The sequence below is a fragment of the Gadus chalcogrammus genome, chromosome 23 (assembly GCF_026213295.1).
Source record: "Gadus chalcogrammus isolate NIFS_2021 chromosome 23, NIFS_Gcha_1.0, whole genome shotgun sequence".
In the NCBI taxonomy this organism is placed as follows: Eukaryota; Metazoa; Chordata; class Actinopteri; order Gadiformes; family Gadidae; genus Gadus; species Gadus chalcogrammus.
In genome coordinates, this window is record NC_079434.1 from 14,188,615 (window position 1) to 14,201,114 (window position 12,500).

A 12,500-nucleotide genomic window follows, 5' to 3' on the forward strand; every position below is an offset into this window, starting at 1 on the left:
GTCCTATGTTCCCCGCCCAGTCTCGTATAAAGAGGGGAACATAAGACCCGGGGAACATAGGACCCGGGGAACATAGACACGCTCCCAATCTAGCGTCCTAGCCTCTTGTGTGCTAGCACATCGCATAGTAGGACCGATGTACTAGTTTAGATTTACAGCATTTTGCAGACGTATTTATCCAAATCGACTTACAAAGCTTCATCCGCACATTCACTTATTCCCACATCGACGGCGAGGTCAACCATGCAAGGTGATAGGCATCTCGTCGGGAGCAGTTAGGGTTAGGTGTCTGGCTCAGGGACACCTCGACACACTGAGCCGTGTATTGAACTAGCAACCTTCCGGTAGTAACTAGTGGACTTACAACTATCCACAGGGTCTAGTGTACTAGTGCCTAGCCAATGTGGCTCTTCAAACGTAGGGGCGCCATGCGTTTGAAACGTCTACAGCCTCTCCTCTCCTCTTGCCTCTGAGTCGGAGGGGCCCTCGATGGTTAATAATAGAAGGAACAGAAGGAAGAAGGAGCTGAGGAAAAACCAGGGTAGATCAGAGGGTACTCGGCGTGCCCGGTTGAAGAAGCTTCATAGTCTTCTATAATGCATCGGAAAGGGAGACTCTGGAGCTGCATGTCTCGCACTCTCTTTGACTCTGTCATCAGTTGAAGTCTAGCTTATGTTTTGTGATTCCAAAGAAAAATAACTCATACAAAATGTAACCAAAGTCCACATCATTTGCAGGATTTCTGGGGCTGTCTGAGATCTCCCTCTCTCTGGACCTCATCTCTCTCTCTCTCTCTCTCTCTCTCTCTCTTTCTCTCTCTCTCTCTCTCTCTCTCTCTCTCTCTCTCTCTCTCTCTCTCTCTCTCTCTCTCTCTCTCTCTCTCTCTCTCTCTCTCTCTCAGTCTCTCTCTCTCTCTCTCTCTCTCAGTCTCTCTCTCTCCTCTCTCTCAGTATCACTCTCTCTCTCTCTCTCTCTCTCTCTCTCTCTCTCTCTCTCTCTCTCTCTCTCTCTCAGTCTCTCTCTCTCTCTCTCCACTCTCTCTCTCTCTCTCTCTATCTCTCTCTCAGTCTCTCTCTCTCTCTCTCCACTCTCTCAGTATCACTCTCTCTCTCAGTCTCTCTCTCTCAGTCTCTCTCTCTCTCAGTATCACTCTCTCTCTCTCTCTCTCTCTCAGTCTCTCTCTCTCTCTCTCTCTCAGTCTCTCTCTCTCTCTCAGTATCACTCTCTCTCTCTCTCTCTCCCTCTCTCTGTCTCCACCTCTCCCTCTCTATCCGTATCTCTCTTCCTCTCCGTGCGGGGCTTGGTCTCCCTTCCTTCCTGCCTCCCGCCTTCTCTCTCCCATTCCTATCGGTATTAAAGCACTGACATTCTCCACAGACTTGTTGTCAACTTGTCAGAAGAGCTCGGCCAGGTTCACCACGGCACGCGGCCGCGATGCGCCGGCCCGAGGCAGGAGTCCGGAGGGACAGACCAGGGAAATACTCATCAATGGAAAGATAGATAGAAAAGATGTGTTAATGTCACATACTTGTGCCAGAGATAGATGCAGTGGAAAAGACAGTCATGCGACTGGGGGGAGAACCGGGGGTGGGCTAGGACTCAGAGATGGATGGGTAGCGATGGACAGAGCGTGAGGGAGAGGAGCCAAACAGAGGGGCGTCGAAGCGTGAAGACCCCTGATGGGTGTGATCTGAGGTTCGGGAGACGGAGAGAGAAAGGAGGACAAATGGAGAAAAAGTGAAAAAAGAAGGAGATGGCAGAGGGAGAGTTATCGGGAGAGAGGGAGGGAGGGCCAGAGGCAGGCAGCCAGGCAGCCAGGCGGACTGTAATGTACCCTACTTAATCATTTATTAGAGGGTTGAGATGGCAAGGCCAAGTTGCTGCACTGGAGTCTGAGCTGAGCCTAAACACTCTAAATTGAAGATCCGCGCATGTGCGTGCACACAAACACACATGGACACAGGTGCACTTGCGCGAAAACACACACACACACACACACACACACACACACACACACACACACACACGGGCACTACCAGTTGCAAACACTTTTTAAGTCTGTGCACAAACACACGCTTTTTCACACAAAGACACACACACATACATACACATACACACAGCTGTGCTTTTTTAGGAGAAAGCCCAGGAAAAAAGAAGTGATAATAATATAAGATATATATTGTAGATATTCGCCATTACTCATCTGAATATGCTTGACCCCTGGCAAGAAGACCAAACAGTTTAACCCATAAATAATGTATATCTTAATTATTCAATAGTGCCACCTCCGTGCAATCCCTTGCACTCAATTATTTTAGCATTGCTGTGTGCAGAAATGTGTTCCTCCTCTGTAAATCCATAGCATCACACGGATATGAAACGTACACGTTAACTGGATGCAAAAATGCCATCTCGTTGCAATTGCATGGCATTTTTTTATTTATTTTTTTGTCGGCCACGCATTTAATCTCCCGAGGACTCTGAACACACAAGGGGCGGTTGTGACATGCTCCGACACATGCATGCACGCAGGCGCTGCGTCGTGCCTCTTAATCAGCAGGGAGGACTGTGATTACACTGAAATCAGGACGTCTCTCTCTCTCTCTCTCTCTCTCTCTCTCTCTCTCTCTCTCTCTCTCTCTCTCTCTCTCTCTCTCTCTCTCTCTCTCTCTCCCATTGAGGCCCGGGAATCTGGAAGCACGTTGCGTGTTACATTACACATCAAAACCGCCAGAAGCCTTTGATTTGCGTGATCAAAGAGAAGCTCACATCTCTGTACATCCAACCCATACATGCATGCCCACATGTATATGTGTACACACACACACACACACACACACACACACACACACACACACACACACACACACACACATATATCACCGTGCGTTTTGTGGGGGGTTTGGGATAGACGGTAGCGGCCTTGTTGTGTTAGTGTAGTCGGTGAGAAGTGAGAGGGATAGGGAAACGGAAAGATAGGGGTGAGGCTGGATCGAGGCAGAGAGAGAGAGATGAAACAGAAGAAAGGATAGAGTACACAGATTGGTGGGACCGAGGAAGGAATAAAAACAGCGAGAACAGACACGGGATGAGAGAGTTGAGGGAGCAGTGTTCAGAGAGATCACATATCAAGGGACTTTCCCCGAGAGGAAGAGAGGACAATGAAGAGGAAGATGCAATGGGAAGAGGCGGGAAGCCGCATGCCACACTCAAAGCGGGCGGAATTAAATGTTTTCCCCGATTGCCCGATATTAGAATCAGACACGTTTTCTCTCTCTCTCTCTCTCTCTCTCTCTCTCTCTCTCTCTCTCTCTCCGAGATCAGATTCACCCTCACTCCCTCTCTCTGTTCATCTTGCTGTCACCATCACCATCGCTCTCCCGCTCTGCAGATTGACAGGAAGCCATTAACCCGGGTGCTCAACCTGTTCTCTTTGACTTTTGAAATAGGTCACGGTATACTGTAAGAAGTGGAGACATCACGACCACAACCCACGTTCACTCGCACTCTGGGAGGCTGCCTGCTCGCTCTGCACCTCACACACACACGCACACGCACACGCACACGCACACACAGCCACAGCCAACATGGGTATAGTCACTGCCGCTGATGGAGATGATAATCATAGTAGTGAGTTTTGCGAATCTTAGCTGCAGCTGCTTCATCTCGCGGTGAGAAGAGTTAATTGCCACCGGGCTGCTAGAGGAATAACCGAAGTTTAACCACCAACACCAACGCCTCCACCTCCACCACCACCCTTGCCTCTAGTTTCTCGGCTTCTCTCTGAAACTATCAGGGAGACTTATAGTGGCAGTATAATCTGGCAGTGAAAGATGTCACTGCGAGATGTGTTCTCTAACTTGTCTGCCACACCTGGAAGCGGTGTCAAAGTGGTGTGTTTCAGGTGTGACATGGAGGGCCTCGTAAAAAGCGATGTTCTCCTGAGTGTCGTGGTTCAACCCCTGCCATCAGTGTTCTTTTGTTTCTCATGCCAAAGTGTTGGGAAGATAATTAACAATGTAACGCAGGTCTGAGGAAATTGGCATTACTAAATACGTTACATTTTACATTTTGTGTTCCTGCCTACCTTTTGAATGTTTCTGTGTGGTAAAAGTGTATTATTATGAATACACAGTACTTATGCATACATTTATGAATACAGTCTGCACTCTGTAAAGTGACGAGGAGTGTGTTGGCGGTGCTAGACAGGTAGTGAGGCGTTGATCTGCTCCACAAGCAATCTGAAAGCTGCACAAGGAGACCCGTTACCGCACACACACAGTCATGCCACTTGTGAAACACACGCCAGAGAGCAGATTTAAATTAAAAATGTAATCGTCCACGTCCACGAAATTTGTCAGTTGTACTGTCTCGCAAAGGCTGACGCGAACGCTTTCCCTATTTTTTCTTTCCCCCCTCCGTGATCACAGTGGGACGGCGTGGGACCCTTCCCCGACGCCACCGATCCCCCCAAGGGCGTGCAGATGCTGTGGCACCCGACCATCGTCAAGCCCTACCTCACCCTGCTGTCGGAGTGCTCCAACCCGGACACGCTGGAGGGCGCGGCCGGGGCGCTGCAGAACCTGGCCGCCGGCAGCTGGAAGGTGGGCATGGAGAGCTGGGAGTTGGGGGGGGGGGGGGGGTGGGGATGCAGGGCTGGGGGCTTGGGGGGGGGGGGGGGGGGGGTAGGTAGGATGGAGGAGGGGCAGGGTTGGAAGATAGGGGATGGATGGTGGAGCGAGGGGAGGGTGAAGCAGGGTATGGTGCAAGATGGGTGAAGATGGAGGCGTATAAGGTGGAAGATGGGGAGGATGGAGTACAAGGAGGATAGGGGAGAGTGGCGGATAGGGGGGATGGAGAACGAGGGGGTAGGGGTTGGGAGAGGGCTGAGTGCAGGGGGAGAGGGCGATGGCTAGAAATGGAGGGGAGGCATGGAGGGATATTAACTCGCCTGTGTTGCGTTCCATCTACAGCCTCCGTCGGTTTAACCTCATGATCGTTTTAGTTTCACTCAGAATCGTTTTAGTTTCATTCTTTATATATTTTTTCGCGTGATTTGTTGCAAAGGACGAAGGTGGATGGTGTTGAACATTTGACGGTGAAAGGAGAGGAGGGTTGTATTAACTTGTGGGTTTTGTGAGGGTTTTGTCAGATTCAACGTGGCGAGTGTGAAATACGAGCAGTGAAAATATATTCATGCAAATATCTATTCGGTTCAAATAATTGGGTGAAACTGAAAACTTTGTACATTACGATGGAAGGTATCAACTCTTATTTATTGAAGGCAATATGGTTTAGTTCATTTGAACTTCCCTGCTACCGTTCCTACTGAGGTAAAACCTAAAACGGTCCATTTGAGTATTCTTAGTGCAGTGAAGATTGTGTTCCATTTGGCTTTTCTGCTTGAACGTAAAATTTAGATTTGCATACAAGCAATTTCACATCGTCCCCCAAGTAATGGTAAATGTGAGATAATCTTCTACCATTGCTTAATGCGGGCCTTGCTGCATTAATACATCATCATAAAGTCGTGGTATTGTGGCACTGTGAACAAAAGGGCAATAACCTGGGTTCACCCACAGAAACAGAGATCCAGACTCAACTAAGACGTTACATCATGGAGAGGAAGAGAGAGAGTCAAGGAAATCAGGGAGTCGGAAGAGAGAGAGAGAGACATAGACAGACAGAAAGAGAGACACATAGTCTGACAGAGAGAGAGAGAGAGAGAGAGAGGGAGAGTGAGAGAGTCCCACAGGAGGGCACATGGATGAACTCCCTGCTGTCCTGAAGATGTGTGTGTGTGCGTTTGTTTGTGCGTGCGTGCGTGTGTGTGTGTGCGAGTACGTGGGCAAGATGTGAATCAGATTTGTTTGGAGCCTCCACATGCACCCTTGGGGCCCGCCCCGTCTCCTACCAGGGCATAGATAGAGCCAGGGAGAGACGGGGGGGTAGAGGGGGGGAGCGAGGTAGAAAAAGGAGAGATGGACGAGGGAGGTAGATCGGAAGGGACAGGGAACAAAGGGGAAATGATGTGGTGCAGGTGGAATCCTGAAATCCACATTTTCTGTTTGGAGGATATGGTTAGTGTGTGTGTGTGTGTGTGTGTGTGTGTGTGTGTGTGTGTGTGTGTGTGTGTGTGTGTGTGTGTGTGTGTGTGTGTGTGTGTGTGTGTGTGTGTGTGTGTGTGTGTGTGTGTGTGTGCATGCAGACCCTTGCATTACTGCATGGCTGTGTTTATTTGTGTGTGCCTGGGTGTGTGTCTGTGTGTACCGTCACATCTGTGTGTTATTGCACAGCTGTGTTCATGACCGTGTTTGTGTGTGTGTGTTTGACTGCATGCTTGTCTGTGTGTATGCGTACGTGCATGTGTTTGAGTTCTTGTGTGTGTGCGTGTGTGCGTCTGTCTGTGTGTGTGTGTGTGTATTCAAATCGGAACAGAGTAGCAGTGTGAGGAGACACAGTGTTTCCGGGCCACTTTAGTCTTGGCGCTCTCACACACTCTCCTTGGCCGTGCTCCAGGACCTTCCTCACGCCAACTCACACTGAAAAATGTATTTTTTCAGTTGATTATGTAAAAAAAAACTAAACTGCAACGCGTGGTGTTCACAGCTGTGTCTGACGAACCGCAAAAGTGCTAATCAGTTTCCCAGGACAATATGGTCAATTTGTCTGCGTTTTCATTTTAATTTTCAACCAGAAAGTTGAGTGCGATGTTTTTTTGGGGAAGATTCTGTTTTAATGGAGGGCTGTCAGGCGTTGTTGAAGTTGTTGCTTCGTAAAGACGAGATACCTTTCTGAATAAGATTCGCTCTCTTCTGCTCCGGCCCTAATGTTTCAAGTACAAAACATTCAGGCACTGAATGGGAAGTAAAGAGATTCAAGGTAGGTGGCATATAGAAGACTTTGTGGCCCTTCAACGTCAATAGTCTGGTACTGCTTCTTGGTTATCAATAAAGCTGGATTTTCACATTGTTTTCTCAGTCCTCCGGCAACAAGTGTCCTTGCTTCTGTTGCCGCAGTAAGCTACGTAGCATGGTGGCTAACACTGCAGCGCAGGGCTTTGGTTCAGCAGTCGTGCGAGAACAGTTTCTCAACGGAGAACGCTTGTGTGAGTGTGTTTCGATGCTGATGAGTGTAGGGGTGTTAAAAAACATGGGATCCTGGGGCTGACATCCGGTCCGCTTCAGCGAATCGAGGTCAAGGAGGACGCAGGCAGTAGACACTGGAGTGCTGCATTTTCCGGAAGCACAAAGTCTAAAAGTCAAAAGTCTAAAAGTTGATATTTGTTGCAGTGTGCACTCGCCCGTGGACCCTTTCTGAGGTCACTCCAAGACCCAAACTCTGTCCGTTCTTCTTAATTCTGCCCTTTCCAATATAATGCACTCTATGCAGAAGTACAGCCTTAGAACAAGGTACATATTTAATTAACATTTGGCTATTCTTTTTGTCATATTAACAGATTTTTCAAGATAAGATATACTTTATTAACACCCGACCGGACATCGGGGTGGGATTAGTCACTGATTAATTCTTTATTTCCACAAGCACAATTTAACAAGAGTCAAAAGTCAAACGGAACGTGGTCTTTCCTGTACACACTGACAGACACAAATTCTGTCTGTCTGTCCATTCTAACTCTTCTCTTCCCCCTCTACTTCCTCCTCCCTCTTCTCCGCCTCTTCCAACTCCTCCTCTTCCCTCCTCATCCCCCTCTCTTCTCATCCACCTCCCCTTCCTCCTCCTATCCATCTTCCACCTCCTCCCTCTCCTCCTCCTCTTCATCTCCTTCCTCCTTTTCACTCTTCATCACCCTCCCTCCTCTTCCCCCCTACTCCTCCTCCTCCTCATTTTCCCCCATCCTTCTCACCCTCTTCTGTCCTCCTCCTCCTCCTCCTTCTCTACCCCCTCCCACCAAACTCACTACTCCTCCTCCTCCTCCTCATTTTCCCCATCCTTCTCACCCTCTTCCGTCCTCCTCCTCCTCCTTCTCTACCCCCTCCCACCGAACTCACTACTCCTCCTCCCCAGTGGTCGGTGTACATCCGCGCGGCGGTGCGTAAGGAGAAGGGCCTTCCCATCCTGGTGGAGCTGCTGAGGATCGACAACGACCGGGTGGTGTGCGCCGTGGCCACCGCCCTGCGTAACATGGCCCTGGACGTCCGAAACAAGGAGCTCATCGGTGAGTTCCTTCCTAGGGGAGGTGATGGGGGGGGGGGGGGGGGTGCAGGGATTGCGCAATGGAGAGATGGTGGGGTTGGGACAGGGTGGTTGTGTCGGTTCCTCAGGACAGTGGCACACAGATGACACTCTTTTCGCTGCAAAGGGAATTAAAAGAAAAGTAGTAGGATTAACTGAATGCTTGCTTCGTGACAATACCATGGCGTTCGGTCCCACCCCATGCGCTCTTTGCTCTATAGAAGACGAGAATATATCTATATATAATATATATATATATATAGATATATATTTGGCATGTTGAATCTGAATTAGACAACTTTGACCCTCGCCTCGTTGATTATTCTCTCCCATTCTGTGTTTTTTCTAGTCAGAGTGAGAATACGAAAATGTTCTCTAGAACATCCACAGGGTGTCTAAATGATGCATAATGCTGTTTAAATTGTGTAGCCTGTCATTTGTCAAAAAATAAAATATTGCAGTCCCTTACCATGTCGCCCAGAGTGAAACGGATACCTCCGAGATGCAGCTTTGACACTTTTGTGACACACGGCATTAAACATGTTCAAACGAAAGGATAAAGTTAACAAACGCCCCAGGAAATTAAATCCAGTGTTCATTTTCACTATTTTCTGGGTCGGCACTCGATGAGAGGCACACACATGCACACACAGCGGCGGCAGTTGATAGGATGACAGCATACAGAATACAGTATTGCGTTGTGGGTAAGCCGGGGTGATGGAGATGATACAGTCAGGGCGCTGCCAGCATCAAGGCACGACCCTAAACCTCATCAATCAATGATAATGCAACGCATTTTAGAATTATAGTGTCGGCTATGTCAACGGTAAGTTATGTGCCTAACTGTAATAGTCGATGGGAGCAATTTGGCTCGGCGGCCTGGAGAAGGTGGCGGCAATAGTGAAATATTGAGCAATATAATATCTACGAGCTACGAGATTGGTTAAGAAATTAGACACTGAACGAGACAGAAAATGAAGACGCCCGTGGGCCAATGCGTAGCCGACATTCCCTTTGTGCTTTCACCCGTTTATATAAATGAGTCCTAAGTGTTTGCTATGGTGTTAACCACAAACGGTATAATGATAGCAACAGCTTAAAAAACGGGGGCATCTTACCAACTTCTTCTTTTAAATATATTTCAATTATCTTATTCCCCGGCAGAAATTTCACAGGTGATGGCAGTTTGCCGTCGGAGCGGCGGTGTTGCTTTCATGTTCGACTTGTCACAACTATTAACACCTACGCCCTCCGCTCTCTCCTCGCTGCGCAGGCAGGAGAAGCGAAGCGGTGGATGAATAACAAGTAGCGGGCTGCCACACGGGGTGTGTGTTTCAAAGACTGAGGCGGATGCTACCAGTAAGGCGAGGGAGGGGGCAATGGGAGGCTAACGTGAATAAACAGTGTCTTTGTGTTCTGCGGAGAGAGCGAGGCGGGCTGGGATAGATGGAGAACAGATAAACACACCTGGTGTGTGACAGCAGCCACACAAGTGAACACGTGGCAGCATTGCATGCTACAGCGTGCACACGCACACAAAACAATGTACTCGTGCTACACAGATTTACCCATAGATAGATGGATTGATGGATGCTAATGGCAGCAACAAATAATTAACGCATTATTACTATTACTAAGGATCACTATCCAGTTAGTAAGAGTAGGAAACTCTGTGTGTTTGTGTTAGTGTGTGTTTGAGTGTGCAGAGTTCAAATGTTTTTCATTTTTGTATATAAAAACTCTTTCTCCCTCTCTCTCTCTCTCCCTCTCTCTCTCTCCTTCGCTTTTTCTGGTGTCTCTGATTATCTCAACAATCCCGGTGTGCCCTGTGGTTTCTATAGCAACGCCTTGCCCCCGGTCTCAGACGGCAGGCTTTGGCAGTCTCTGAGGATGCCAAAGACACGCTGACGGAATTACCCAGAATGCCCATGGCAAAAGCTCAACAAGCCAGTATTGTGCTGTGGTACTTTTCTAACTGGCACTTAGCGATGCGTTAAAGGCTAATTAGACACTTATAAGCTTTTATAAAGCCTTGATTAAATAAAGAAAAGTGTTGCCGCCATATACTAATAATGTTCCATGTTATCTTTTTGACGTTTGGGGAACGTCACTATATGTTAACACTGATGACATACAAGTCATTTGATATCTTCCTGCTGCTTTAGGCCACCAGACATTGTTCAGATGTGATTGCTGTGAAGTTAGAGTTCAAAGGAACACAACCGTTAAACTGACAATAGAAGCAACGAACCAACGTGAACATTGTTTGATCGCGATGAACCCATTAACTTGGCAACTTAACAGCCTTGAAACGTCTGATGATTTAATTATGATGAATGCAATTGATTGTTGCCGATGTTATCCAAGTTGATAATGATCTTCCCTAAGTATTTCGATGTCAAGTGAAAGAGGCGAGGAGCGAGAGAACCGGGGAGAGGTGGTGGGAAAGGAAGTTTGGGATAAAATAGATAGAGACAGCTTATGGGAGAGCAGGTGGAAGAGAGAGAGGGGCAAAACATTGTCACTTTGTTTTAACGCGAGGGCTAAAGCCAGACAACACAGACCTATACAAAAGGGGGAAGGATGAAAAGAGGCTGTGGGGCGAAAATTTAGCCCAACAAATATAAACAGACAAGGCAGAGCTGGGGTTAGACAGAGAGGGAGATTGAGAGAGATGAAGCGAGAGGGCGAGAGGGACAATTGAAACGGACAAGTACTGTCCAGGTTAAGTCCTGGCTCTGGGGAAGGTGCGACTTGATGTGCTTGCACAGGATAGAAGGTGAGGGGCCAACACATTGCCAGAAAAAGCACCGTATTTGGCTTTTGCTACACATTGTCTTTCTGCTGTTTCTGAGCCCCAGCCCCCCATTTGGTGTTAAACTGCAACGTGTCCTTTTCCTATAAAAAACATTTGCCATGGCAACTGTGGAGGTGGAGATTAGTTTTTGTAGGCTTGGCAAGGCTTTCTCTGGGTGGAGAAAAGGGAGATTGTGTGAAAAGACAGTAAGGAGGGGAGGGGAGCTAAGAGGAGAGTGTTGCCTCGCTCTCTGGGCTCGGCGACAGCGCCAGTGTCATAGTTTCACTGGAAGGAAGGCAGGCATGAGGGAAAGAGGGTAAGTCTAGGAGTTGGAGTTGGACTCAAGACATGGGAAATTACATTACCACAACGCAGACACAGGAAGAGGCTAACAACGTCTTCGCTTGTCGCCCACCACATCGGCGACATGGGTGCTTGCGTTCAGAGTTCACAGAAAGCGGATGTTACTTAGCCATCGAACGCTAGCCGGGGGGGTGCTAGTTGGCAGTCGCTAGTCGACGGTCGCTAGTTGGTAGTTGCTAGTTAGTGGTTGCTAGTTGGCATTCGCTTGTCAGAGGTCCCTAGCAGGTGGTCGCTAGCCGTCGGTCACTAGCGGGCAGTCGCTAGCCGGCGGTCAGTTGCCATTGATCGCTAGTTGCCGGTCACTGGATGACGGTCCCTAGCCAGCCGTCGCTAGTTGGCAGTTGCTATTTGGCAGTCACTAGCCGTTGGAAGCTAGCCGTTGGCGGTTGTTAGATGGTGGTCCCTAGTAGACGGCGGATGCTAGTTTGCGGTCCCTAGCCGTCGTCACTAGCCTGCGCTCGATAGCCGGCAGTCACCAGCCGGCGGTCGCTAGCCGACGGTCACCATATTCTTCAAGTGGGAATTTAACTAAATAACCACCCAGAAATAAAGCACATACCAATGCGCTTATTTTGGAACCGAGATCTAACAGCACTCTGACTAGATAACGTGGTGATCTCTTGAAGGGAAAATGGTTTGTGCTAACCTAAATGTCTGCAGTTGCTCAGACATCCCTGAGCAACACACCTAACCCTCTAGATCCCTAAGACAAGAAAAACCCCTTTTTATTAAAAAACTGTGATGTGTGTGCTCGTCTGGGTTTGTGATTGCACGCATGTGTCGGGGGGTCGAGCAGAGCCTGTCAATTCCCCCTGTAAGCCCCCTGTTTCCCAGACAACCTGTTTGTAATGGGATTGAAGGTGCAAACCGAAGCCTGCCTGCGATCCATCCTCCTCATCTGTCGTTCTGTTTGTCTTTCCCCTCTTCTAACCTCCTTTATCCCACAACTTCCCCCTCATTTTGCCATCCTATGATGACACGAGGATCTCAAGTCATCCGATGCATTTGGTCCGCTTAATGCACGGCATATGCTGGTGCTTGTCTACTAGCAATCCTTCAGCAGGATAATTTTCTCTCTATGTACTCCCGGATGTTTCACATACATGATGATGTGCGCCTGTGTTGGAACACCTAAAACACTGTT

At 48.5% G+C, this 12,500-nt stretch overlaps 1 protein-coding gene across 1 annotated transcript in view; it reads left to right on the forward strand.

Annotated features, from left to right (window-relative positions):
- Positions 1 to 12,500, forward strand: part of ctnnd2a (catenin (cadherin-associated protein), delta 2a) — a 170,026-nt gene that overhangs the window by 132,062 nt on the left and 25,464 nt on the right. Inside the window, 2 exon segments of the mRNA XM_056584840.1 lie at positions 4,431 to 4,604; positions 8,029 to 8,179. Of these exon segments, the coding sequence (XP_056440815.1) occupies positions 4,431 to 4,604; positions 8,029 to 8,179 (325 nt within the window).